At 45.2% G+C, this 27,181-nt stretch overlaps 3 protein-coding genes and 1 pseudogene across 3 annotated transcripts; 3 read left to right on the top strand and 1 right to left on the bottom strand.

The window, feature by feature from the left end:
- Positions 1 to 178: 178 nt before the first annotated feature.
- LOC124632973 lies at positions 179 to 25,200 on the bottom strand. Its single transcript, XM_047168020.1, has 4 exons — positions 24,771 to 25,200; positions 24,212 to 24,291; positions 943 to 1,105; positions 179 to 650 (listed from the first exon to the last, which is right to left on the bottom strand). The coding sequence occupies exons 1-4, from the start codon at positions 25,105 to 25,107 to the stop codon at positions 490 to 492; spliced, it is 741 nt and encodes a 246-aa protein (XP_047023976.1). The 5' UTR covers positions 25,108 to 25,200; the 3' UTR covers positions 179 to 489.
- On the top strand, positions 3,420 to 4,497 carry LOC124632972 (prostaglandin reductase 1-like). The gene has a single exon (XM_047168019.1). It carries the CDS (start codon positions 3,487 to 3,489, stop codon positions 4,465 to 4,467), a length of 981 nt encoding a protein of 326 aa, XP_047023975.1. The 5' UTR covers positions 3,420 to 3,486; the 3' UTR covers positions 4,468 to 4,497.
- LOC124632970 lies at positions 21,043 to 22,175 on the top strand (annotated as a pseudogene).
- On the top strand, positions 23,032 to 24,135 carry LOC124632969 (prostaglandin reductase 1-like). Its single transcript, XM_047168018.1, has one exon. It carries the CDS (start codon positions 23,084 to 23,086, stop codon positions 24,083 to 24,085), a length of 1,002 nt encoding a protein of 333 aa, XP_047023974.1. The 5' UTR covers positions 23,032 to 23,083; the 3' UTR covers positions 24,086 to 24,135.
- Positions 25,201 to 27,181: the final 1,981 nt, after the last annotated feature.

Raw genomic sequence — 27,181 nt, 5'->3', positions numbered from 1 at the left:
TCTCCTCTCTTTCCTAAAACATATCTAAATGCCCTCCCAGGCTCACATTAAATGCAAAGGAGGGAATGTATTTCATAATATACCACATTTTCTTGGTCAATCTAAAATAGCAAAGAAAAAGACGTATACAATTTTCGAATAATCTTTAATAGGTACTTAATTAAAAAGTATCATCCAAAAAAGGTGCATAAACACACAAAATTTATTGTTTCCTACAAACTTACCAGCGACAAAGTTCTAATAAAGGCTCTGACACGACTAGGAACTACCAAAGACAAAAATAATACAAATATAAATCATTAGACAAAAAAGCTCACAATATTGTGAGCAACTTTTAGTTTTCCACAATATTATGAGCAACTTTTAGTTGCCCATCTGTTTCGTCTATCCATTAGAAATATAGCACTCCATCCCTACGTAACAGAGCTAAATGAGACAATATTCAGCTCAAATATGTACGAATTAAGTGTTACAAAAATAGAAGTTTTACTAATATACATAGTTCCGTACTTCAACGCTCTGAACATCGTCATTACTCCATAAGGTCTCGACTTCGTACTCTGCGTCTTGGGAGGCGATGGCGTGCTCGCGGCGTTCCCACCGCGACCTCACCAGACGAGCGATTTCCAGCCACAGTCGCGCCTCCAACACTGGCAACATAGTAGGTATATGTTAATTTGGTTCTAAAGGGTTTGATGGCATGACGCAGATTATGAGAAAATGACAATTGTACGTACATGGCCTTCGAAAAATAGGTAGCATTTGGTGGAGGTACCTTATCACGCAGATGTTTCAGTTTATCACACACTCACGTTTTCACCAAATGATAAAGTTTATTTGTGACTGGATGAGAGTAAGTGGATGATCAGGATGATTTCGACAGAATAAAATAAGGGAACAAATAAAATAACCCACAAAGTCTCTAGTTACATAAATACTTACAAAATAAAAACGAGAACGCAGTAAGGAACAGTGGGTTGACATTGCCGTTGATGACAGCCATCGTATAGAGCAGGGCGCCCGCTGTGGGCGCCTGACGAAGGAACAGGCCTCGCAGCGTGGCACCCAGCCACGGCAGGAATAGATACTCGCTCAGGGGAGAACGCTGAGGAATATTTACAAACGATATTAGCTTATAGGTAATGATAATGCCATCCTAGCCGATTTATTGGCCATAGCTTTTCTTATATAAGAAGATCAGCCAGCTGCGCAGGTCATATTATGGTGCATAAGCATGTGCGCAAGCACAGGCGCACCCACTGCAATCCGACACTACCGGAGATATCAGAATTATTAATTTATTTATTTATTCACAAAACACAGCTATCATTACAGGAATATCCCAAGGCGGTAGCGTGGTAACATAACTCCTCTATCATCTATCTATTAATATAACACGGTACATTCAATGTAGTTTTTGTGAATTATAATAAAGGTATGTTAAATAAAGACACATGTTGTCCCTTAGCACTATTTGAAAAATTATTCCCTTGTTACTGTAAGAAATTATGTTACTGTAAGAACAATGTCAATAAATAAATCTGAACAGAACTTGAAGTTACCTCGGCACCTGGGTACCTAATTTGGTACGTTCATTTTATTTTTTGGTTAATGAACTTTCAGAAGGCACGTTACATTCGTGGGTTCCAGGGTCTCGAATCAGTCTTACCAAAGTGGATCGGGTTGCCCAGAAATCTGTGTTATGGTGACCAGACGGACAGTCGCTTCATTTCAAATACTAAATCTCAGCTGCATCTTGTAAGACTGAAACCCGACGCTAACATAGTTGAGAAAAGCTATGCATTCATATTTACCTATTTACTACGTCGCTAGTGACATTATTATTTTAATCAAATTACCTACATATTAAACAGTAAATATCACGATTGATAACAAGTTCACCATTACGATGAATTTACGTTGATTGACCATGAATAGTAATTTTAACGAAAAGCACATTAAATGTAATTTAGATAACGACTTTATTATTACTGATATCGAGTAACGGCTATTAGGCAAAATAAATAAACAGAGTGACTAGACATTTTGGTATGTTTGTTGTGAAATATGCAGTATAAATTATTATAAGCAGTATTTTCAAGCACGTAAAAAATTCGTGGTTCTAAAACGTGGCAGTTTTCAGGAAGTTGAATTAAAACGCTGAAGCATTATTGCACCGCTGCAATAAGTTCAGACTTATTAATAAACTTTAAAAAACAACAGTAATTAATTTTCGAAAGATTTTTATGTAAGTATCAAAACTGGTTAAACAGTTTCGAAGCTACGATACCACAGAAAAGACAGAAACCCAACAAGAACCAACAACGACAAAAAAAAGTAACGTTCTCATTTTGAATATAGTCATGTAATGATGTGTAACATTAAAGTTGCAAAACATAGGCCAACAAGCAAGTCATGCGAGAACGAACATTTTTTTGACGCTATCAATCTATAGCCTTATTAGAGGTAAGATAAACTGAAATAATCCAGATCAATACTATGTACGTGACTTACGTTGCCGCGTACATTTTGAGTATCTACCTAGCGTTATACATTTTAGAGGTACTTATATTTATGGTACTTATAGTTTTCTTATTAAAGGGCCAGTAAATAATGAAATTGTTGACGATTGATAGCTACCATAATAGGTAAAATCAAACACTGACTCCATTTGAGGAGTTTAACAATAATAAATGATTCAATGCTATTAGAGGGGTATATTGTCTTGAATGCAAATGTCGATAAAATCTTTTGACATGTTCTAACATCCAAAGTACTAACAAGTGGTGAGTAGTATGTTAGTATGAAATGTTGCACTTAAAAAGACCTTTCGAATTATATATGACACATAGAGAAACTAGAGGGAAAGTAGACCAACATCCAAACATTTGGCCCAATCTCCTTTCCGGGTACTTTATCTCGCTGATTGCAACTTATCTCGGTTATCGTACAGTTGTTGTTTATCCGTCCAAGAATTATTCCTATCCGTACAATCTTAACTCATAACTTAATGATTAAATATAATATGGAGAACGTAAGTAATTCTGTACGTTTGTACGTTTGTTTGCTAAACGAAAATACTTATAACTGGGGATGAAATTATATGAAAATGCCTCATTCCACGGAAAAAAACAATGAACATGCTATTGGGGGCACTCTGAAGATTAAAGTTCGGTAAATTTCCACAATCACTCTCAAGCTCACAAGCTTGGTAAAATTGACCAGTATTTTTATACAGATTATATTATCTAAGCAGTGGTATAAGTTTCTTCATCATCTGCACCCGTCGTCAGAATCAGAATTATCGACAAAATAATCTGCGGTTTATCGTAACTGAGAACTAACGTAATAAAATGTGTTATCGGATAAATATAGTTACGCTATCGTAGATATCCAGGAGATACGAGTCTGGACTAACCGAGTATAAACTGTGTTCCACTTGTTTGTATACTCAGTTCTCCGGTAGCCTCGTGATACAGAATCATAATGGTGAAGGCGAGGAAATACGTCGTCAAGAAACACTTCGAGGGTTTACCCAAACGTGAAGACTTCGAAATTGTGGAATACGAGTTACCCCCACTTAAGAATGGAGAGATCCTTGTCAAAGTTGAATGGGTGAGTGTAGACCCTTACTTGCGGGCATACAATTCACAGAATCCAGTTCCATACGATCAGTTCGGTTTTCAAGTTGGATTGGTAGAAGATTCAAAAGACCCAAGATTCCCAGTTGGTACTAGAATCGTCTCCCACAAAGGCTGGTGTGATTATGTTGTTATCGATACAAATGATGCGAAAACCGACGACGAAAAAGTGCACAAACTACCAAACTTGAAAGGGTTGTCCAATTCTCTGGGAGTTGGTGCAGTGGGTATGCCTGGTGTTACTGCGTATTTTGGATTTCTAGAACTTTGTCAGCCTAAAGCTGGGGAGACAGTCGTTGTTATCGGCTCGCTGGTCGGACAGATTGCTAAGATCAAAGGATGCAAAGTCATTGGTTTGGCTGGTTCTGATGATAAATTGAAGTGGCTAGAAGAGATCGGATTTGTCAAGGCGATTAACTACAAGACTGCTGACATCAAGACAGCTCTCAAGGAAGCTGCACCCAATGGTATTGACTGCTACTTTGATAATGTTGGTGGTGAGCTCAGCAGTGAAATTATATACCAGATGAATAATTTCGGTCGCGTAGCTGTCTGCGGTAGCATTAGTGCTTACAATGAAAGTGATACACCTAAAGCGACGATCCTTCAACCTATATTAGTAGGTAAACAATTGAAAATTGAGGGTTTCCTATGTTGGCGGTGGTTCAACCGACACCCTGAAGGTTATGCACAGTTAGCCAAATGGATACATACAGGAGAGTTACATCCAAGAGAACACATCACGGAAGGATTCGAAAACATCTATGACGCTTTTGTAGGCATGCTGAAAGGCGAAAATTTTGGAAAGGCTGTTGTTAAGTTATAACTTTTTAAATATAAAATTAGTTTACGTTAACCTACTGTTTTTATTTTTTATTTCCAGACTTTCATTGCTTTTACCTGTCAGGTACTGCATGGTTGGGGGTCCCCCCACAGCGTTGACTTCCACGTAGTGACCCCTGGGCAACGCCGCGCCTGACCACCGTAACGGAGTGGCAGGCCGGCGGCAAACGAACGCTGTGCGTCGAAACATCTTCAACAGTCTTGCGTTTCGATATTGTGGGTGGCAATGCCACGTCCTGTGAGGGCCGCCTCCGGGCGCTGTCTCCGCAAAGGCCCTTCTCAGGGCCAACCAAAAGGCCCTTCTCAGGGCCAATCTCGAGATGCTTCGGCATCAGAGACCAGCCGCGCACCATCCGCGGTCAGTCTCATGAGAGGTAGTGACCTCGTGTCGACCGACTTGTCCGACACGGAGTCACATGTGAGTGGAACGAGCGGCGTTGCAACCCGCCATACGAGGAAGAGGGCCTTCCTCAAGCGGGGATCCGGAGGCTCTTCGGACGCAGCCGAGAAGCCCGCGAAGAGGGCGGTATTAGAAGCCGACGACCGGCCAAGCAGAGCCAGGGCCAGCCACGGCGCCTCCAGTGTCCTTTACGCGGACTACTCCGTGGAGGAAATGGAGCGCATGGCTCTGGAGGATCAGATGGAGATCCTAGAGGTCGCCTCCAAGTCCTCCAACTTGAAGGGGACCTTCCAGAAGGCCCTAAAATGCCGGGCAGCGAGCTTGCTCGGCATTGTAAAGGAGTTGGCGCAGCGCACCACCTCCGATGAGACGCGGCAACTGCAGGCGAAGGTGGATCGCCTGCAGAAAGAGGTGTCCGCGCTGCACGCGCGCGTTGCCGAGCCCACGACTCGGCCCGAGGGGACGTCGGAAGGTCCACCAACGATGCGTCCCTCCTCTGACCTTGAGGATCTCATCCGAAAGGTCGTCATGGAGGAGAGAGCATTCATCAGGGCCTGTTTTGCCGGCATAGAGGACCGGCTCCTGCCGGAGACGCGGTTACGCCCTCCACTCGCGGCTGATAAAGCACCCGGACGGATGCCCATCGCACCGGGGCCCTCAACGGCTCCAGCTCAGTCGGAGCCCCAGGTCATAAAGACCACCAAGGGTAAAGGAAAGGGCAAGAAGCCCTCACTACCCCCGACTACCCAGACGGTCCCTCCCGAACCGGTGAGGGAAGACCCACTACTGCCCTCCACCACCCCTTCCAACCAGCCTTGGATTAAGGTGGTAGCGAGGAAGCGGAAGGGGAAAAAGTTGGCTCCCGAGCCCCCCGCAGCCAAGCCTGCCGCTTTAGAGGACAGGAGGAGGAAGCTCGCTCCTCCTCCAAGAACCGAAGCCGTGGTGGTCACGTTGACCCCAGAGGCAGCGGAACGAGGGGAGACGTATGAGTCCGTGCTGCGACGGGCTCGTACAAACGTCGACCCTTCGGAACTTGGGGCTGGCAGAGTTACGTGCCGGAAGACCCAAACGGGGGCTCGTATCTTCGAGTTCTCGGGGGCTCAACGTGGCACCAAGGCGGACCTCTTTGCAACGAAGCTCCGAGAGGCTGTCGCGGACACGGCCAAGGTTGTGAGGGCCGTCAAGTGTGTGGCTCTCGAGGTGACCGACCTCGACGACTCCGTCGGGGACTCGGCGGGGGGCTGCCCCGTCGCATCTGTCAAGGGCCGAGCCATTAGACCTGGCCGCAGGGGTATGGGCACTATGAGGTTAGAGTGCCCGGTCGTAGCTGCCAAGGCGGTTCTGGCTAAGGGCCGCCTCCCGGTCGGGTTTAGCTCGGGTGGGGTCCAAGTGCTTGAGGATGCGCCGATGCGCTGTTTCAAGTGCCTCGGCATCGGACACACCCGGCCTCTCTGCCCGTCCACTGCCGAGCGTGGGGAACTATGCTTCCGCTGCGGAAAAGAGGGGCACAGGCTGGCTAGCTGCGAGGCTGCCACCACGCATTGCGCAGTATGCGCTGCCAGTGGTCGTCCATCCGACCACGTAATGGCAAGCAAGGAATGCCGACCGCCACTGAAGAAGGGCAAACTGCAGGCGCCGGTGCGGCCTGCTGCTGCCGCCACCTCAGAAACTCCAGTTCCAGTGCCGGCCACCGAGGGAAGCGCGATGAACACCGACTGATGGCTGGGAATCGACGACGTGTTCTTCAAGCGAACATCAACCACTGCAAAGCAGCCCAGAGCCTGCTGGTTCAAACCTTTGCGGAGTGGTTGGTGGACGTGGCGGTTGTCGCCGAGCCGTACTCTGTCCCTGGCAGCTGGCTGGGAGACGACAATGGCTCAGTTGCATTGGTGGCGCGATCTTCCACGGACTCACCCCCCCTCTCACTCTTAGAGAGGGGACCGGGATACGTGGCTGCCGCGTGGGATGACATAGCCCTTATAGGGGTGTATTTCTCCCCAAACCGCCCTCTCACGGAATTCGAGAACTTTCTCGAAGTCCTCGCCAGGGTGGCAAGCGGAGTGGTGCAGCACCGGGTATTGGTCTTGGGCGACTTTAACGCCAAGTCGGTAATATGGGGTAACCCGACCACCAATGCCCGAGGACGAGAGGTGGAAACCTGGTGCGTGTCATCCGGTCTGTCCCTCCTGAATAGGGGAACAGTTCACACCTGCGTGCGGCGGCAGGGGGGCTCCATCGTGGACCTCGCCTTTGCATCCCCTTCTTTGGCGGCCTGTGTACTGGACTGGCGGGTGGAGCTGGTGGAGACGCTGTCCGACCACCGATACGTGCGGTTTGATGTTTCCACCCCGGGCTCCCAAGGGACCCAGGAAGGTCGGTCGCACTTCCCACGGTGGGCGCTCTCCCGCCTAGACCGGGAGGCCGCCTCGGAGGCAGCTTTCGTCCAGGACTGGCTGTCGCCTCCTGTAGAAATCCGGGATGTGGACGCCACAGCGGCCCAGTTAAGGGTCTCCCTGACCGAGGTGTGCAACTCTAGCATGCCTCGGTCTCATCGTCCACCTCCTAGGCGCGCCGTCTATTGGTGGTCAGAGGAGTTGGGGGTTCTTCGGGCCGCCTGTGTGGCGGCCAGGCGGGCCTACGCAAGAAGCCGGCGGCGGCGCCTTCGCGACCTCGACAACGAGGACCGCCTCTATGCAGCCTACATAGAGGCCAAGTCGACATTGACAGCGCGAATGGCCACAGCCCAGGATCACGCGAGGGCGGAGATGCTTGAGGGTCTGGACATGGATCCCTTTGGGAGACCCTACAAGGCGGCACGCAACAAACTGCGCCCGTACGGTCCCCCAGTTGCCGAGACTCTCGAGCCGTCTTTACTGGATGGGGTTGTACAGTCCCTGTTTCCTCGCAGAGACCACTTCACTCCACCAGTGATGAGCGCCCTACATGGTGCGGCTCTATCGGCCGAGGAAGACCCGCCGGTTTCTGAGAACGAGGTGGAGAAGGCAGCTTTCTGCCTCAGGGGGAAAAAGACGGCCCCAGGTCCGGACGGCGTCCCCGCAAAGGTGGTGGCCATCGCCATCTCCCAGATGGGAGAAAGGTTTCGGGACCTCTTCAGTGCGTGTCTGACGTGTGAGAGGTTTCCAAAGCCATGGAAGGAGGGCCAATTGTGCCTTCTTCGAAAGGAAGGGCGGCCGGTGGACTCCCCATCGGCATACCGACCTATCGTTTTACTGGATGAGGTCGGTAAAATGTTCGAGAGGATCCTCGCTGCCCGTATCACCAGGCATCTGGGCACAATCGGCCCGGATCTAGCGGACGCTCAGTTTGGTTTTCGAGCTGAGCGTTCGACAGTTGATGCCCTGTCGCGACTCAAGGGCCAGGTGAGGGAGGCGATGGATGCGGGAGATGGTCTGCTGGCTGTGTCATTTGACATAGCCAACGCCTTCAACTCAATTCCTCACTCCACCATACTGGAAGCCCTCCGCTTCCAAGGGGTGCCCCCGTATCTGCGGGGACTTTTGGCGGACTACCTAAGGGACCGTACAGTCCTCCTTGTGGACAAGTCGGGTCAGCTCCGACGTTACGTTGTCGAGTCCGGTGTCCCGCAGGGTTCAGTTTTAGGGCCACTTCTGTGGAACATCGGATTCGACTGGCTTTTGAGGGGCAACCTCCCGCGTGGCACGTCTGTCATCTGCTATGCAGACGACACCCTTCTGACGGCCAGGGGGAGAAATTTTGGAGAGGCAGCCAGCTTGGCCTCGGCGGGCGGTTCTCAAGTGGTGGACAGAATCTCCCGCCTAGGGCTGACGGTGGCGCTGCACAAGACCGAGGCCGTGTTCTTCCATGGGACCCGGCAGCAAGAACCGCCCGACGCCCATATCCATGTGGAGGGTGTCCGCATTGGGGTGCAGCCCCAGATGAAATATCTGGGCATAGTGCTCGACAGTAAGTGGTGCTTCAGAGCACACTTCAGCGGCTTGTCGACGCGCCTGATGAGGACTGCGGGCGCCCTCTCATGGCTCCTCCCTAACATCGGTAGTCCCGGCGACCAATGCCGACGTTTATACGCCGGCATACTCAAAAGTATGGCACTGTACGGGGCCCCAATCTGGGCAGACTCACTGTGCAGTAGGGTGAACGCCGCTGCCATCCGCAGGCCACAAAGGGCCATTGCACAGCGGGTGTCGAGGGCGTACCGCACGGTGAGCTTTGCGGCGGCGTGCGTTCTGGCGGGTACTCCTCCCTGGGAGCTCGAGGCTTGGGTACTCGCCAGAGTGTACGACTGGACGGCGGGACAGAAGGCGCTAAACCGGCGCCCAGACCCGACAGAAAAAGAAGAGGTGCGTGAGGAGGCAAGGGAGGCAATAACTCTGCACTGGGCCGAAGATCTTGCCTCGGCAACGTACGGTCGCTGGACGCTGGATGCCATCGGGCCTGTCCTGAACGGCTGGCTCGATCGGCGGCATGGGTGCCTTTCGATGCGTCTGGTGCAGGTGCTGTCCGGGCATGGCTGCTTCGGATCGTACCTGCACCGGATTGGGAGGGAGGAGACCCCACAGTGTCACCACTGCGAAGCTACGGTGGATACAGCAGAGCACACACTTCAGGTGTGCCCATCGTGGGCTGAACCCCGCCGCGCTCTGATGGCGGTGGTCGGGAATGACCTCTCGCTCTCCAGCGTGATTGCTGCCATGCTGGGAAGTGAGGAGACATGGGAAGCGGTAGCCTCCTTCTGTGAAGACGTCATGTCTCAGAAGGAAACGGCGGAGCGCATGCGGGAGAACGACCCTCTCGCGGTGCCGCTCCGTAGACGAAGAAGGGGCAGAAGACGGCGAATACAACGTCTGTCCCCATCCGCCCCGGGGGGTGATCAGCGGGCGACAGGCGCGGGGGCGCCACCGCCTGCACCACAAGGATCAACCCCTGCGCTTCGGCCATTATAAGGACCCTTCCCCACTAGGGGGAGGTATGAGGGGCCTGCCGTAAGGCGGGCAATCGCCGGTGGGGGACTGGATGCCATGGATTCCCAGACCCCCTCCACTCAGGCGAGGTCGGAGTGCCGCTGGGCCTTTTTAGTGGGTATACCGGGAACGTCTTTACCGGGGAGTCCCACATACCCCTCTCCCGTCCCCCGATGGGAAGGGGATGCGTAATAGCATTTTTAGCCCAGCGACAACAAAAAAAAAAAAAAAAAAAAGGTACTGCATGGTTTCAACATTGATAAAACGTCAGGATACTGAATGTTTTTCTTCTTTTTGATTTTATTGCTTCGTATGTCATACAAAAGTAACAATCATTATAATGATTAATAACCATACGCCATAAAGCTGGTACGGCAAATAGCATTGACGTCTTGTTTCCATTAGACCAAGATATGAGAGTATTGTAGCACGAAACCACGGAGGACAAAAGACTAGCGGAGATGCCCTAACGCAGGTAGGTCACGCGCCTTCAGGTAGGTCAAATACGTCACGGCAGGCGTGGCTGGACACCGCCCATATACCGTCCTTCACATCAAACTGACAGTTGTATTTTTACCACAATTTCAACAGATTTTATTTGTTACTCGATTAAAACGATGAAATGCGCTATCATTAATTCTAGAAATTGTTTAGGGTCCAAACTCAAACATACCGATAGGATAACATTTCACGTGTAAGTAATATTTTAGCTTTAAAACATATTTTTTGCTAGAGACATCTGTCGTCGAATAGCTGCATTTCTAGAACTTCTAAGTGAATTTGTATTATTTTCGTATCAATCTTGTATCATTGCATATTATTGGTATCAATATTTGCCTTAAAACAGATTAATTTTTCCTTGCATCCTACAAGCTTTTTTATAGATTATTTACAAACCAAAACATATGATATCATGAAAATTTAAAATTATAACAACACCATCTTTCGGTAAGTAGTCGACTTAATATTTGAAGTAAAATTGTCCCAAGACAGAGAGACCCGTTACAAAATTAAATGCTACCAGACACAGAAAAATCAATCACAAATTCTTATTTAAAAGCTGCATATTAACATAAAAATAATCATAACTAAAAGAAAAAACAAAAAGGTAAAAAAGTATTTTTGTAAAAGATTTCTCCATATATGTGAATATGAATTTCTTTGTTAGGGTGGATGAACATTGAACAAGGATTTTCCTGTCTATCGCTATATAGAAGAAATATTTTTCAGTTTAAAAATATAGGTAGGTACTGTGTTATTTTAAATAATGTATAAGATGTGGCGAAAGTTGGTGTAGATTTATTTATTCATCATCAGCAATGTTTTACATAGGTATATCTCTCTTTCCGTACATACTTTTTGAATCTAGGTACCTTTACTCAGAGCAACATCCGACACACATAAAGTCTGCCATTTAGTGGATGCGCCGTTATGATATCGTTGTGAAAACTCTAATTTTATAGACACTGTCCAATTTTAATTCCCATTTTACTTGGTGAATATCATAATATGGCAACATCGAAAATAACAACAGTCATCGCAGCACGGTTCTAGAACAAATAGAACAAATTTTCGTGCTTGTGACGCCATAGTGCCTAGTAGACGAACTAACACAATGACATAAGTTGATACTTAAATTACACCATGGGGGTATTTTAGACCCGTGGTGAATAAAAATGATTTTTAATTGAGTCTCCGTTTAATGATTCCTAGTAGAATTATACTTATTTCATTTCTGGGGGAGTAAAGAAATTGTTGTAGGGCAAGTTCTCTGCACAAGATAATACTTATATAATTAAGTATTATTTTTCTAACTACTTTATATCTCTCTTTTTCTTCGTTCATTTCAAACGAATGCTTCTTCAAACTTTCCAATTCAATTACTATTTTTAAGAGAATTATTAAGTTTGAGTATTAACTTTACTTTTTACTATGTCACTAGTGGTCAATGTTAGTTTAGGGTTATATTTTAATTATCCTATTCCATGCTAGATGGATAAAAATGGGTGGCTTCCCATAAAAGGAGTATAAGGGTGGAGCACGGGTGGAGACAGTAACGTTCCTCGTCCCCCGCTCACCCGAATTTTGGCGCGCTGCTTTCTTAGGAGATTTTACGTTAGGGCACCTCCGCTAGTCTTTTCTCCTCCGTGCACGAAACACAAAAAATGCGGTATCCATGGTTGATCATACGTCCAAAATAAAGAAAATAATATATGCACGTCTCACTTTTTTGAAACATTTTTTGTCTGTGATTTGAAAATGAACTGTCCACAATCGTCACAAAACTTGCATTTTAGCATTTATGATGGCCACTTAGTTCGGTAGTCATATTGAATTTTCGAATGAATATGTTGCCGAGATATCGATAGTACCCAGGACGGCGAACAATATTTTTTTTGATACATGCAAATTTAAGACTTTGTGAGTGCCTTCCTTACGATGAGTCCGACAAACTTTTCTAATGCGCAAAGTTTGGCGCTGCTGCGTTCTTAAATGCTTGACTCCTGGAATTGTCGATATGACGTCACTATGGCTTTTCTTACATACAAGTTTCATTTTCAACCGACTTCAAAAAAAAGGAGGAGGTTCTCAATTCGGCTGTATTTTTTTTTTTTTTTTTTTTTTTATGTTTGTTACTCGATTTCTCAATGACGGCTGGACCGATTTCAAAAATTATTTTTTTATTTGAAAGGGTATGCTTGTCATTTGGTCCCATCGTCATCAGATCAGGATCTGATGGTGGAAACCCTGAGAAATCGAGGGCATCTCTTGAAAATTGTAGGCAAGCATGGGGTAAAAACTTTATATTTATGTGTATATCTGATGAGACTACAATACTATGGAGGTTTAGGGAAGATCTGATGATGGAGACGACAGAGGATCGAGGGAACTCCTAAACGGCACATCTTAACTTTCTCGTGTTTGGGCTTATATTATTCATATTAACGAGACCTTTGCAACTGTGAAGGTTTGGAGTTGAACTGATGATGGAGACCAGAGAAGGTCGAGGGAACTCGACAACCGAATATGTAAACTACCTCGTGTTTGGGCTTATATTATTCGTATTGATAAGAACTTTCCAGTTATGCGGATAGTGACAACTATTCTTATCAGTAAAAAGCTAAAAATAAAAAACTTTTTACAAAAAAATAAAACCGACTTCCAAAAACACTAAAAAGCCAAAAAAATAATAATTTTAGGTGCATCGGCCTAGAAGTCGGTGGCAAAATTTACTTAAGGACATCCGTTAGACACCGACTTCTAGGCCGATGCACCTAAAATTATTATTTTTTTGGCTTTTTAGTGTTTTTGGAAGTCGGTTTTATTTTTTTTGAAATATGTTTAATAAAGTTACTTTCAATATTGTGGTCAACTGGTCCGACAAAGATCATGCTGCGTATGGAGTGTCCACCATTCGGAAAATGTCGGGAATTTGTTCGCCGGCCTGGGGACTACGAGGTTAACGAAAAAAAAAATTATGAATAAAACAAAACGATACAAAAGCATAAAGACATCGAAAACTTCGACAATTTCATATACGCCTAAAGCGAGGGTAGCTAAAATAATGATTGTCTCATACCTTGAAAACCAAACGTGATGGACGCCACATATGTTTGGAACTTTTTGTCTATGACTTTTTTTTTAACGACGTCAAAAATCATCAAATGACCCCTCCCGCTGTGGGTTAGCAGCGGTGAGGGAGTGTCAGACTCTTACTGATAAAAACCGTCGTGTTCCGTCATAGGCCTTTTATGTACTAGGGCCGCGGTATCTCTTTCGAACAACCCGCAGCCCCGGAAACAACCCGCAGATGACTCATTGCCTATTCATCCCAGCTATCAGTTCCACAGGTACCAAAGTCATGAAACACAGTGAAATTACCGTCTATCTTAACTGATATGACTAGATACCAAGTACCCTCGAATATGCAACATCTTCATTATGATGACATAACACTATTAAACCACTATAAACTGGACACACACATCATCAGTCTTCGTAGTTACTCGGCATTTGTTAAGACGGGACGACATAAGAGTAAAATGGTGAAGGCACGCAAATACGTTGTCAAGAAAGTCTTCCAGGGCTTACCCAAACGAGAAGACTTCGAAATTGTAGAATACAAATTGCCAGCGCTCAAGAATGGAGAGATTCTGGTCAAAGTTGAGTGGGTGAGTGTGGATCCATTCATGCGGGCATACAATTCAATAGCCCAGGTAGGGTCCTAGTTCACTCCCTATGACCAGTTTGGTTTTCAAATCGGATTAGTGGAAGAATCCAGGGATGCCAGATATCCAGTTGGCACAAGAGTAGTCTCTCACAAAGGCTGGTGTGACTACGTTATTATCGATACTAATGTCCCCGATAAACTAGCAAGACCAGTGTATAAATTGCCTGACTTAAGCGGTTTATCGAACTCGTTTGGTATTGGTGCAGCTGGTATGCATGGTGCTACTGCTTACTTTGGATTTCTGAAAGTCTGTCAACCTAAAGAGGGTGAAACAGTGGTTGTGACGGGCGCTGCTGGAGCAGTCGGTTCGGTAGTAGGTCAGATTGCTAAAATCAAGGGCTGCAAGGTCATCGGCTTCGCTGGATCTGACGAGAAGGCGAAGTGGCTGGAGGAGATTGGCTTCGACAAGGCGATCAATTACAAGACTGCAGATGTCACCGCGGCTCTGAAAGAAGCCGCTCCCGGGGGTGTTGACTGCTTCTTCGATAATGTTGGTGGAGACGTCAGCAATGACGTCATATATCAGATGAATGAATTTGGCAGGCAGCTATCTGTGGAAGCATCAGTGTGTATAATTTAGATCGTGACAAAAGACCCAAGGGCGCGTTGCTGCAACCTGTTATAGTAGGTAAACAACTGAGAATTGAAGGTCTTAATTTAGGGCGATGGTTGAACCAGCTATCGGTTGCACACAAACAACTTATCAAGTGGATACGAAGTGGAAAGTTGATACCCAGGGAGCACGTCACGGAAGGTTTTGAAAACATCTACGACGCTTTTGTAGGAATGTTGAAAGGTGAAAATGTTGGTAAAGCTGTTGTTAAATATTGTAAGTTTACAAAGTGTGTATAACTATCAAACTATTGTTCAATTATAATATCCAAGAACTGTAAAAAATAAACTATGTAACGCGCGCCTACCTTTCGTGGTCGAGTCCATGGCCATATATGGCCATCGCGTGATCACCGAGCCGACCAATACGTGGCCGGCCGGCAGAGGGGTGCGGGGAGCGAGGGCCTACTCTCACGAGCGGGGACGCTCGCCGAGTCGCCAGTCCGGCGCACGACGCCATGTATTTCGCACGATGTGTTAACTCTCGCGACCGTGGCTATGTAGTTAAGTACGACGTGTGTTTGTGAACTACCTATGTAACTAATTACCATGTCTGTATTCGAATTACAATAAACTTTCTATAACCAACAATGTGTTTGTTGTTATAAGTGGCGCTTCCAACTAGTGGCCGTGAATCCGCTAGCCAGTTTAAACCGGTTCTTTGCCGATCGACTTAGGACATTAGTGTTCGCGTTTATACCTGCGTCGCTGAAAATGCCGCCACGCAAAGTACGTACCGACGCTAATGTGGAGGACGCGCAATCCAGCTCGGATGAAGAAGCACCGAGACCGTCGCCAACGCTCATGTCTGGGGACCAGTTGGCCTCGTTCCTTGCCGCCTTCGCGAAATCTCAGGCGGAAGCGAACCGGCAGCTCGTCGAATCCCTCATGGCATCGCACGCGATAGGATCAGCGCGACCCTCATCGACGCCCTCGTCGACATGCAAGACCGGCAACATGTCCAAGTGTACGGCACGCTTCGACGGGCATAGCAGAGATCCAGAAGTCGTAGAAGCGTTTATCGACTCCGTGGAAATCTACAAAGAGTGTGCATCTGTCCCCGATGACCTGGCACTCCGTGGTCTCCCGATGCTTCTACATGGCGAGGCAGCTGTGTGGTTCCGCGGCGTCAAGGCATCGCTTACGTCGTGGGATGACGCCCTTGCCAAGCTGCGGGCGATGTTTGGTGTTCCTCGTCCGCCACATAAGGTATTCCGGGATATGTTCGCCGCGGAACAAAGTGAAGAACGGACGGAGGTGTTCGTCGGTCGTCTCCGCGCACATATGAGCAGGTTACCTTACAGTCTAGACGAACGAATCAAGCTCGACGTAGTTTACGGTTTGGTAAACAAACGCATTCGTAAACGCGTAACGCGCGAGTCTATTGAGGACATCGATCAATTAATCGAAAAGTCGAGAGCCGTCGAAGATTCGCTCTCCGAAAAAGAGATGACAACGTCGTCAAGTTCGAGTAACAATAACACGCAGTCACAGCTCGCACGAGCAGCGCCAGCACGACCCAGCGCGGCCGGCTTGCGGGCTCAGCACGCGGCCGCTCCGATGCAGACGCCGTATTCGGCGGGGAAGGGCGCGTCGAAGCCGCCAGCGCTGTCCAGCGGCGCGGGGGCACAGCCGTCGTCGTCGCAGCTCCAGCGTAATACTTCGCCGAGTGTTAGTGCCGCGAGTGATAGTGTAAACAAAAAGTCGTTTTGCGTGTATTGTAAGTGTCGTGGTCATACGCGTGAGTCTTGCCCAAAAAGAGACTCTAAAGACTTATTCTGTTATGGTTGTGGCGAGAAAGGGTTTGTTAGATCAAATTGTCCGTCGTGTAAAAATGTTTCAACTTGTAATGTTGATGTTAATAACTCAGTTTCACAACCACAACAAAATGTTTTCTACTCACTTAACACGGTACTCAGTGAGTGTAATGTAAGCTGTGAGAGTAAGAATAATATTATTATCAGCCAAGGCCGACCGATTTTAAATATTGAAATTTTAGGGCACAGTGGCTCAGCGCTTATTGATACCGCGGCCCGACGTAGTATCGCGGGTTCGACCCTGTATGCCTTACTTTTACGATTGGGTAATACATTTGTTTCAAAAACCATGTCGGTGAAACTGGCTGATGGTACTATTAGAAATAGTACCGTTTTGTTTACATGTGTGAATGTAAAATGTATGTCACTGTGTATACCTATTGAATTTATTGTGTTCCCCGATGCATGTAATAACGAAACCCTTTTGGGAATAGATTTTATTAGGCAGTCTAAGATTGTTTTAAATTTTAGTAATATGACGTGGTTCACAGCTGATCGGCCTCAGGTCATTCACCCCCTGCTCACAGAGAGTTCACGCGAGGCGGTGGAATGTGCTTCGGTCAACCTGCTGCGGGAGGACGAGGGCACACTATTGACCTTGGATCAGCGTTCTGACCTTGAAAATTTATTGGGTGAGTATTCTGATATTTATGATCAGGTGGGGGAACCAACGCCATTTGCCGAGCATCACATCGACACCGGTGACCATCCTCCTATCGCCGTGCCTCCATACAGGGTCACGCCGGCGAGGAAGGAGGTCATGCGAATAGAACTGGACAAGATGCTCGCAGAAGGTGTCATCGAGGAGTGCGAGTCTGCCTGGTCTGCACCTACTGTTTTGGTACCGAAGTCTAACGGTAGGTATAGGTTTTGTGTAGATTACAGGAGACTCAACGCTGTCACTAAGACAGACGCGTATCCTATGCCGCGTATTGATGAGCTGCTGCAGTCCACTAAGAGAGGTTGTGTGATGAGCACCTGTGACCTTCGGAGTGGCTATTGGCAATGCAAGGTCAAGGATAAGGATAAAACCGCGTTTGTCACGCCGTTTGGTACGTACCGATTCTTACGTATGCCCTTTGGACTCAAGAATGCACCGGCTACGTTCCAGAGGCTTATTGACCGGTTCCGTGCGGGGTCGTCACTTAATGACGTCACCGTACTGACATATTTAGATGACATCCTAGTGATATCAGAGTCCTATACTCGTCACCTTTCAGATCTCCGTGCAGTATTTGACCGTCTCCGAGTGTTTAAGCTCCGTGCGAATCGAGACAAGTGTGTATTCGCCAGAGAAAAGGTTAGGTACTTAGGTCACGTGATCTCCCAGGAAGGTATATCACCGGATGAAGACAAGGTACATGCTGTACTTAGTATGAGAGAACCTACCTGCCTCCAACAGCTGCGCACCTTCCTTCAAACATGCTCCTGGTTCCGTAAGTTCATACCAGAGTTTGCGAAGGTGGCCGAGCCGCTGACCCGCCTCACTAAGAAATCACAGGCGTGGCAATGGAGTCTAGAGCAAGGTAAGGCTTTTGATACTCTTAAGAAGTTGTTAACTACGGCACCTATACTAGTGCAAGCTGACTACACGAGGCCATTCATATTGCGAACCGATGCCAGTAATTATGCCTTAGGCGCTGCCTTACTCCAGGGGGAGTCACCGCATCAAGAACATCCGATCGAGTATGCCAGCCGTCTGCTCACGCCAGCCGAGCAGAATTATTCTACTACGGAGAGAGAGGCTCTCGCCGTTGTCTGGGCTGTGGAACGGTTCCGCGGTTACATTGATGGTCATCAGGTCCACGTGATGTCTGATCACCAACCCCTGAAGTGGCTCTTTTCTCTCAAGTCACCTAGTGGAAGGTTAGTTCGCTGGGCCATGAAGCTACAAGCTTTTGATCTACGTGTCGAGTATGCACCAGGTAAAGTTAATGTTATTGCCGACACGCTTAGCCGCCCTGTGTTGGAAGATGGTTCTGCATCTGAGTGTGACATCTGCCCAGTTGTCGTGGATGTTCCACGCTGGGATGCCACCTCAACTCGGGAGGCGCAGTTAGCAGATGTTGAAGTCGCCAAGATCATCCTGGACTTGGAAGGTAAGGATGACCTTTCTGTTACTCGTTGGTCCGAGCGAGGTTACCTATTGAATCAAGGTGTTTTGTATCGGTACGTCCCGGATACTGATTCGGAGGAGCCTCAGCTCGTTGTCCCGGAGAGCCTGCGGAGCACAGTCATGTTCGAGTGCCATGACTCGCCCACCGCCGCTCATGGTGGAATTGATAGGACTTTACATCGTATCTCGCAAAGGTTCTATTTCCCCGGGATGAGAAGGTTTGTTACTGACTATTTGAAGACGTGTGTCGAATGTCAACGATTCAAGCCGTCGAATGTCAAGCCTGCTGGTCTGCTACAAACTCCAGTTCCAGCTCAGAGGTTTGAAACTGTTGCAACCGACCTCTTCGGTCCGTTGCCTAAAGGTCCTCAAGGTGAGAGATGGATCCTGATAGTGGAGGATACCACTAGTAAATGGGTGGAGGTTTTCGCTCTTACTGAAGCTACAGCGGAGACATGTGCCAAAACTTTGGTTAATGAAGTCTTTATGAGGTTTGGTCTTCCTAGGCGTATTATCTCAGACAACGGAGTGCAGTTCGTAGCAGATGTTATGCAGAAGGCTATGTTTGTCTTAGGTATAAAGCAAAGCCTTGTGCCTCTCTACCACCCTGAAGCTAATCCAGTTGAGAGGAAGAACCGAGACCTCAAGGCTCAGCTCGCCATCTTGGTGGAAGGTCGTCACCAGAATTGGCCCGAGGTATTACCTTTTGTACGGTTTGCTTTTAATAGTTCCGTTACCCGGTCTACCGAGCACACCCCTGCTTATCTTACCTTCGGTCGTGAGCTGCGGTCTCCTCTGACAGTTCAAGCTGACCTGAGAACTGTGGTCGAAACTGAAAACTTTGTACCACAAATCACACCTTACCTGCGGAAACTCGCGGATACCATCTCGACAGCCAAGGAGAACCTCGAACGTCATCAGGATGTACGTAAAGCATACGCTGATAAAACTCGGTCTTCGCCTGTAAAGTTTCTTGAGGGTGACTTGGTGTTGATGAAGACTCATGTCCTCAGCAGCACTGCTAAAGGTATCACGTCCAAGTTCACTCCGAAACGGGACGGACCCTACCTTATATCTAAGAAGGTGAGTCCTACCACTTACCTCCTAGCTCATAGTAAGACGGGGGAAGTTTTTGGTAAGTACCATGTGTCTGACTTACGCCCATATCATGCGAGGGAAGGTGAGTGTCCTGAGCCGATGGTGCCTAAGCGTGGTAGGGGTAGACCGCGGAAGGGTGTCACCTAACTATATTACTTACCTTAGGTGGTTGTTCAGCTGAGTTGTTACTTACCTTGTGTTGTTTTCCTTATAAGTTTACTTACCTTGTGTTGTTTACCTTATAAGTTTACTTACCTTGTGTTGTTTACCTTATAAGTTTACTTACCTTGTGTTGTTTACCTTGTAAGTTTACTTACCTTGTATTGGTTACCTTTCAAGTTTACATATCTTGTATTGTTTACCTTTTAAGTCTACTGTATTGTTATTTACCTTATAGGCTATATAGGCTTGCTTACCTTGCAATGTTTAACTTATAATGTTACTTACCTTGTGATGTAACTTAGAGCCTCGCGTTACTGTTGTTCGACCAGTCGGGGGACCCTCCCTGGTCTAAAGGGGGAGTGTGTAACGCGCGCCTACCTTTCGTGGTCGAGTCCATGGCCATATATGGCCATCGCGTGATCACCGAGCCGACCAATACGTGGCCGGCCGGCAGAGGGGTGCGGGGAGCGAGGGCCTACTCTCACGAGCGGGGACGCTCGCCGAGTCGCCAGTCCGGCGCACGACGCCATGTATTTCGCACGATGTGTTAACTCTCGCGACCGTGGCTATGTAGTTAAGTACGACGTGTGTTTGTGAACTACCTATGTAACTAATTACCATGTCTGTATTCGAATTACAATAAACTTTCTATAACCAACAATGTGTTTGTTGTTATAACTATGTTATAAATGTTATCTGCGTCTGTTTTACTCTTCTAACGTCGCGAGCTTTGACGTGTTAAAAATTGTACTTGTATAAATGCAATCTTAGGATATGTATGTAATGCTCCTTTGTATATAATACCTAAGAACTCGAAAGCATATAGCCCATCATGCCAGACCGAACTGAGAGTTCAAGAGTTATACCTAAGACGTCATCTGTCTGGCTATGTTTGGATTGTGGGTTGGTTGACTATGTTGGGGTCGGCTCCGAGTCTCTTACTATGAAATGTCAAAAGTAAATGATTTATAGTGATAAATTTTTTATTCAAATGCCTAAAATGACTGGACAATATGTCATCTATCTAATATATCCAATTGATTGATTGATTGAATATCGTAAACTGTAGAGTGAATCGACGACTTTGTCGCATGCCTCACGATGACATTATATTTTCTGAACAGCTATAAATTGTAATGCATATGTTGGTAAACTCAGTCTCTCTCGTAACGCGAAAGGTCTTTACAATGGTGAAGGCACGTAAATATGTCGTCAAGAAAATCTTCGAGGGTTTACCCAAACCTGAAGACTTCGAAATTGTCGAATACGAGTTACCAGCTTTAAAAAATGGAGAGATTCTGGTTAAAGTTGAGTGGGTGAGACCCATACATGCGTGCCTACAATATACGATACCCGGTGCCATACGACCAGTTCGGCTATCAAGTCGGTGTAGTGGAAGAATCGAAGGATCCTAGATACCCCGTTGGCACTAGAGTCGTCTCTCACAAAGGTTGGTGTGACTACGTTATCATCGATACAAGTGACCCCGATCCAGTGGCTGGAGAACTGTACAAATTACCTGATTTGAAAGGTTACTCGGATTCTTTCGGAATTGGTGCAGTGGGTATGCCTGGTGCTACCGCATATTTTGGATTTCTAGAACTTTGTCAGCCTAAAGCTGGTGAGACAGTCGTTGTAACCGGCGCTGCTGGAGCGGTCGGCTCGCTAGTCGGACAGATTGCTAAGATCAGGGGCTGCAAGGTCATCGGCTTCGCTGGCTCTGATGATAAGGTGAAGTGGCTGGAAGAGATCGGCTTCGACAAGGCGATCAACTACAAGAATGCTGACGCCGCAGCTGCCCTGAAGGAAGCTGCTCCCAATGGCATCGACTGCTTCTTCGATAATGTTGGCGGTGAACTCAGCAGTGATATAATGTATCAGATGAACGAATTCGGCCGAGTAGCAATTTGTGGCTGCATTAGTGCTTATAATATAGATCGTAGTAAAATGCCCAAAGCTACTATCGTACAATTAGCTATATTGGGTAAACAACTAAAAGTGGAAGGTTTCCATTTGTGGCGATGGAAGAGTAAAATACCAGAAGCATATGAACAGATGATCAAGTGGATCAAAAGTGGAGAGCTGAAGCCGTATGAGCAGATTAGTAAAGGTTTCGAAAACGTCTTTGACGCTTTTGTAGGAATGTTGAATGGTGAAAATTTTGGAAAAGCTGTTGTTAAATTATAAGATTGAAAAATTTTATTATAATAGTAGATGCTGATTATTTCGTCTTTATGAATGCCATGAGGCAGAGTGTATATTCGAATTTAATTATATTTCAGTACGCCCAACTGCATACGTATTTTGTATTACAATGTTACCCCTTATTTTAAATGGGATATTATCACTATGGGTGTTTCTTCACCAACATGTGCCCAAAACCTTGCCCATGACTAGTTATAAGAGCATAATCAGCCAATACTCTTTTCAAAGCGCCTGATGTATTTATTAGAGCAAAGTTTCACCTTGTATAATTGAGGCGTTCATCAGGTTGTTTAAAATAAGCACTTTTTATATCAAGGTTTTTAGACACTTTTCTGGTTGTGTATCTCTTACCAGGAAAAGTGTCAAAAATGATAGTAAATATATTTATTTGCAGTATTTATATACACTGCTATTTTTATCACCAAGTGACTTTTAAACAGCTGACGCCGACGGGACAAGTAACCAGTTAAGCATACGATCAAAAATCATTTTAATTTGGTTACAGGGAACTACAGATCTTAGTCACACGCACATAATTTTAATATTGGTTATCGAGATTCTTGCTCTCTTGGTAAATAGTTCTATAGTATTGAGCTATACACAGATTGCCAGGAACGGGCATTCCAATACATTATAATTACTTTCCTGGCTTTCCCTGCGTGCAGGTTACTTAATATATATATTTTTTTTAATTACCGGAATTGCCTTTTAAAAGTTAGATGCAACACGGAATTTCAAGTCACAATGTGAATATCTTCTTTTGAATTTCACTTTGTGACTTGAAACGCACTTACTTGGCAAAACGAGTTATCCCAAAAAGGCATCCCAAAAAGCTGCAGAACATTTGACTGATGACGTGCAAGCACAAAAACTATTATATATCGTCTCAGACGAGATTTACAAGGTCATTCAAGGTGCGTTCAATGTTAGCCCCACGTTCGCTCACTAACGTACTCTTAAACAGTCGCTCGGTACGTTTAGTAACGTGAACATCACGATGGTGAAGGCTCGAAAATACGTTGTCAAAAAAGCATTTGAGGGTTTACCCAAACGTGAAGACTTCGAAATTGTGGAATACGAGTTACCTTCCCTAAAAAATGGAGAAATTCTGGTCAAAGTTGAATGGGTGAGTGTGGACCCATACATGCGTGCTTACAGTACTCAATTTTCCATTCCTTACGATCAGTTCGGCTATCAAGTTGGCTTGGTGGAAGATTCGAAGGATCCCAAATTCCCAGTTGGCACCAAAGTTGTCTCCCACAAAGGCTGGTGTGATTATGTTATCATCGATACCAATGAAGTCGATCCTTTCTGCTCAGTGTACAAACTGCCAGAAATCAAAGGTTTCTCGGATTCTTTGGGAGTGGGAGCAGTGGGTATGCCTGGTGCAGCTGCGTACTTCGGACTTATGGATATTTGTAAACCAAAAGCTGGTGAGACAGTGGTTGTAACGGGGGCTGCTGGAGCGGTCGGCTCACTGGTTGGACAGATTGCTAAGATCAAGGGCTGCAAGGTCATCGGCTTCGCTGGCTCTGAAGAGAAGCTGAAGTGGCTGGAAGAGATCGGCTTCGACAAGGCGATCAACTACAAGGGTGCCAACCTTTCGGCTGCTCTCAAGGAAGCTGCTCCTAAAGGTGTTGACTGTTACTTCGACAACGTTGGTGGAGAGCTCAGCAGTATTATCATAAATCAGATGAACGACTTTGGCAGGGTAGCAGTTTGTGGTAGTAGCAGTTCTTACAACGAGGATCCTTCTAAAACACCTAAGGCGTCTATTCTACAACCAGCTTTGGTATTCAAGCAATTGAAAATAGAAGGTTTCTTAACATGGCGATGGCTGTATCGTCAATCAGATGCACATACAGAACTTATCAAGTGGATACAGAGTGGAGAGTTAAAGCCCAGAGAACACATCTATGAAGGTTTCGAAAACATCTACGACGCGTTTCTTGGAATATTGAAGGGAGAAAATGTTGGTAAAGCTGTTGTTAAATTGTAAGCTAACAAAGTGTGTATAACTAATTAAAGTAGATACCTGTCTGACTTTTACATTCTTGTTTTCCTTATTTACCTATATGTTAGTTATTCTACATAGCTATTCTATCAAGTGAGTTGTAAATGTTACCACATTTGTAGAGTTCCATATCAGCAGGCAGCTAATAAGTACAACAAGACAGTCTGACGCCTCGACACACCACATCACTCCTGCAACAATATTATATGATAATACATAAAACCTACTTGGTCTATAACTTACATCTACCTAAACAAACACCAAGGCCAACCACTTAATCCGTCTAAAAATAAAATATACATTATACTATCTAAATGCTCGTTTGTCTGAGATATTATCTAATATTGTATAAGCATTAACTGTAGGTAGGTATATGTAGGTATTATTCGCAAAGCATATTGGACCTAATTCTTTCGACCTCATAAAACTACTAGACCTGAATTATATAAATTGCACAATGTAATCTCTAGTGAATTAACTCAACAGTTCATTTTGTTATATGGCTTTAAAGAATATCTAAGATTATATTACCCATGCGACTTCTATTTTATATATTGCATCAGATATTGACCTATCCTAATGCAGATCTAGATTAGGTTCTAAATCCAAACGTGATGACAAATGCTCCGATATACAATAGATATAATTATCATAAAAATCAGACACTCACTAGACACGTCGATATCATCTATATAGAGCTTATCATCTTTGCTCATGAGCATGAAGTGCAAGTCATTGGGCAGAGGCTCCTCATCCACTGTGACGACTTCAAACTTCACATTGCACGTGAACCCCAGCATCAAACACACGGCCGCTAAGAATGTTGACGAGAGCGTCGCCCTCGACGCCTTCGCATGCAACGTCTCCGCTTGAGCAAAAGTCTTTCTCCTCAAGTACTGAATACTAGTATCCACATAGTCGATCAAAGCTCCTAACAACGGCACCTTAGACTGAGAATACGTCATATACTTCGGCAAACCGCTTGGCGGGTCCCCGCTATTAGCCATGGTCTTCACTCTGAATGTAATTTGTACGAAACAAAAATTTCTAAAAACTTTATTGTAGGATACTTCTTAATTTGACAATCGTGATTTTTTCTTTCTTTTTGACATTGAAGTAAGACTTTGTAAAGAATAAGTTTTCAAATAAAATTCAGTCTTTTTTGCATTCGATTTTTTAGTCGCTGAGAAAATTCGGAAACCCACACTTCTACGGAATTGAAACTAGCGTCATCAACTGCGTCTTAAAAGTCTATAATCATGTATGATTATTATTCGACCTCTTAAATCTTCTGTGCGCACAACTATTTCTTACCGTTCCGTACCGCACGGGCTCACGGCAAAACAAAATATAAAGTCTAAATTCTGAACCAAAAGAACTCCTTTATTATAGGTAGGATGTCATCAGATTTGAGTGTCATGCTTTTACTGACTGTTGCCCAGTATGTTCCTTCTGAAGTCCTTTGTGTACCCGGAAAAATAAATAGGAGAATGAATATTGGTGACATTCTAGACCCGTACCAACCCATCCATCCTCATCATCCTCCGAGCCTTTTTCCCAACTATGTTAGGGTCGGCTTCCAGTCTAACCGGATGTAGACCCGTACCAACCCGTAGGCACCTAAAAGGAGACTGAGTTTACAAACAAAAGTTAATACACTTTATAGTCGTAGAATAGTGCTACGTCATCGTGAGACTATGATAAGACTAGATTCCGACTATCTTAAACCGTGCGCCGAATAGATTTGGAAAATTGGAAAATTTTAACATCGTCATTTCCGACGATAAATAACTCGTTGATTGCTTCAAAAAGTTCCATCAATAAGCCCCGTTATCATTAACACTGTAGGCACGATCATTTTTTCAAAAACATGGTTCCGAAGACTATGAAACTATATACTTTATGCACCGTTTGTTTATCATTTTACTTCTTGTACTACAAGGTCAATAGCGGACTTAGGCGTTCTCTACTAGTCTTCCGTTGTCTACCATTTACCATTTTAATCAGCATTTCGAAGGGGACGCAAATGCGGACTTAACTTCATTATGGAACATCATATCATACCTTGTTTGGACTGTTCAGAAAGGTCTTTTAGTGAGTGCATTCATACAATCATGAGTTTCTAGAAATTCTTTAAGCTATTTTCTTTTTATTGTAAAACAAATTAGCTGGCCAGTGTTTTTTATTATTTATTAAACGGTTTTATTTAGCTCACCCCGTTTGTTTTATTATTTATTCTTGGGTCAAAGTCATGCAAATTTCACCCTCTTCCTGTCAACCGATTAATCTGAAATTTTCTATACACCTTTAATTCCGATGACAATACAATATAGTAATATCAATTGAAAATAAAAACGTGAGGCCCCTCTGAAATCCCACCTATGGCAAAGCATATCTTTATACTTTGGTAGATCGTGAGCTCGGCGTTCGCTGGTGAAGCCGCTACGGCTGATATTGATTGTCAAAATCTCCAGTTACGATTATAGTAAGTCGATGCAATCCACACCTATTATACCTCTAGAAGAAAGTACTACAGCAATAGTTAATGGGCCCCACGTTTTTATTTTAGTCTAATATGACCGGGACCACCTACGTAGGTTGACAGGTAAGTAACTATTTTTTTTATTTTTTTTCTAGTTTTCAGTGCACATAAGATAAAACCGTTGAACTTAAAAGTTTTTTTACCGATTTTTTTGTTGATAATTTAATAAATAGATAAAATACTATAAAGCTGGTGTGCAAAAGCTATTCAGTAATTGAATCGTCTACATGTTCGCTCAGTTGGAATCAGTTCCCTCGCTGGAACTGCGGGTAACGTTAAGGTTTTTTATTCCCCAGTTCAAGGGACCATAGACATATTTGGAAGTCAATTTTAAGGACCTTGTGGGTATAAAATCAATTTTGATCGATAAGTAATATACGAATAGAATATCTCTTCATTTGCATTGAAAATTTACATTTTTATATTTAAGTAGAAAAATAATTCATAAGTTGTTACAAAAGTTTGTCCCTACTTACACTCTCAACATTCGTGCAAAATATCAATGTTCTTAATCAATTAATCACATAATTATTTTAAGT

Source organism: Helicoverpa zea, chromosome 9, assembly GCF_022581195.2.
Source record: "Helicoverpa zea isolate HzStark_Cry1AcR chromosome 9, ilHelZeax1.1, whole genome shotgun sequence".
Taxonomy (NCBI): Eukaryota; Metazoa; Arthropoda; class Insecta; order Lepidoptera; family Noctuidae; genus Helicoverpa; species Helicoverpa zea.
Note: the sequence above shows the minus strand (reverse complement) of the source record. Positions and strands in the feature narration are given on the sequence as shown.

What these genes read in the sequence shown, in the direction of transcription:
- LOC124632973 (XM_047168020.1), bottom strand. Translation starts at nt 25,107, where the DNA reads ATGGCTAATAGCGGGGACCCGCCAAGCGGTTTGCCGAAGTATATGACG. An exon ending in AGATGATATCGACGTGTCTA is followed by an intron (nt 24,292 to 24,770) that starts GTGAGTGTCTGA and finishes ATATTGTTGCAG; the next exon opens with GAGTGATGTGGTGTGTCGAG. An exon ending in TATGGAACTCTACAAATGTG is followed by an intron (nt 1,106 to 24,211) that starts GTAACATTTACA and finishes AATATTCCTCAG; the next exon opens with CGTTCTCCCCTGAGCGAGTA.
- LOC124632969 (XM_047168018.1), top strand. Translation starts at nt 23,084, where the DNA reads ATGGTGAAGGCTCGAAAATACGTTGTCAAAAAAGCATTTGAGGGTTTA.
- LOC124632972 (XM_047168019.1), top strand. Translation starts at nt 3,487, where the DNA reads ATGGTGAAGGCGAGGAAATACGTCGTCAAGAAACACTTCGAGGGTTTA.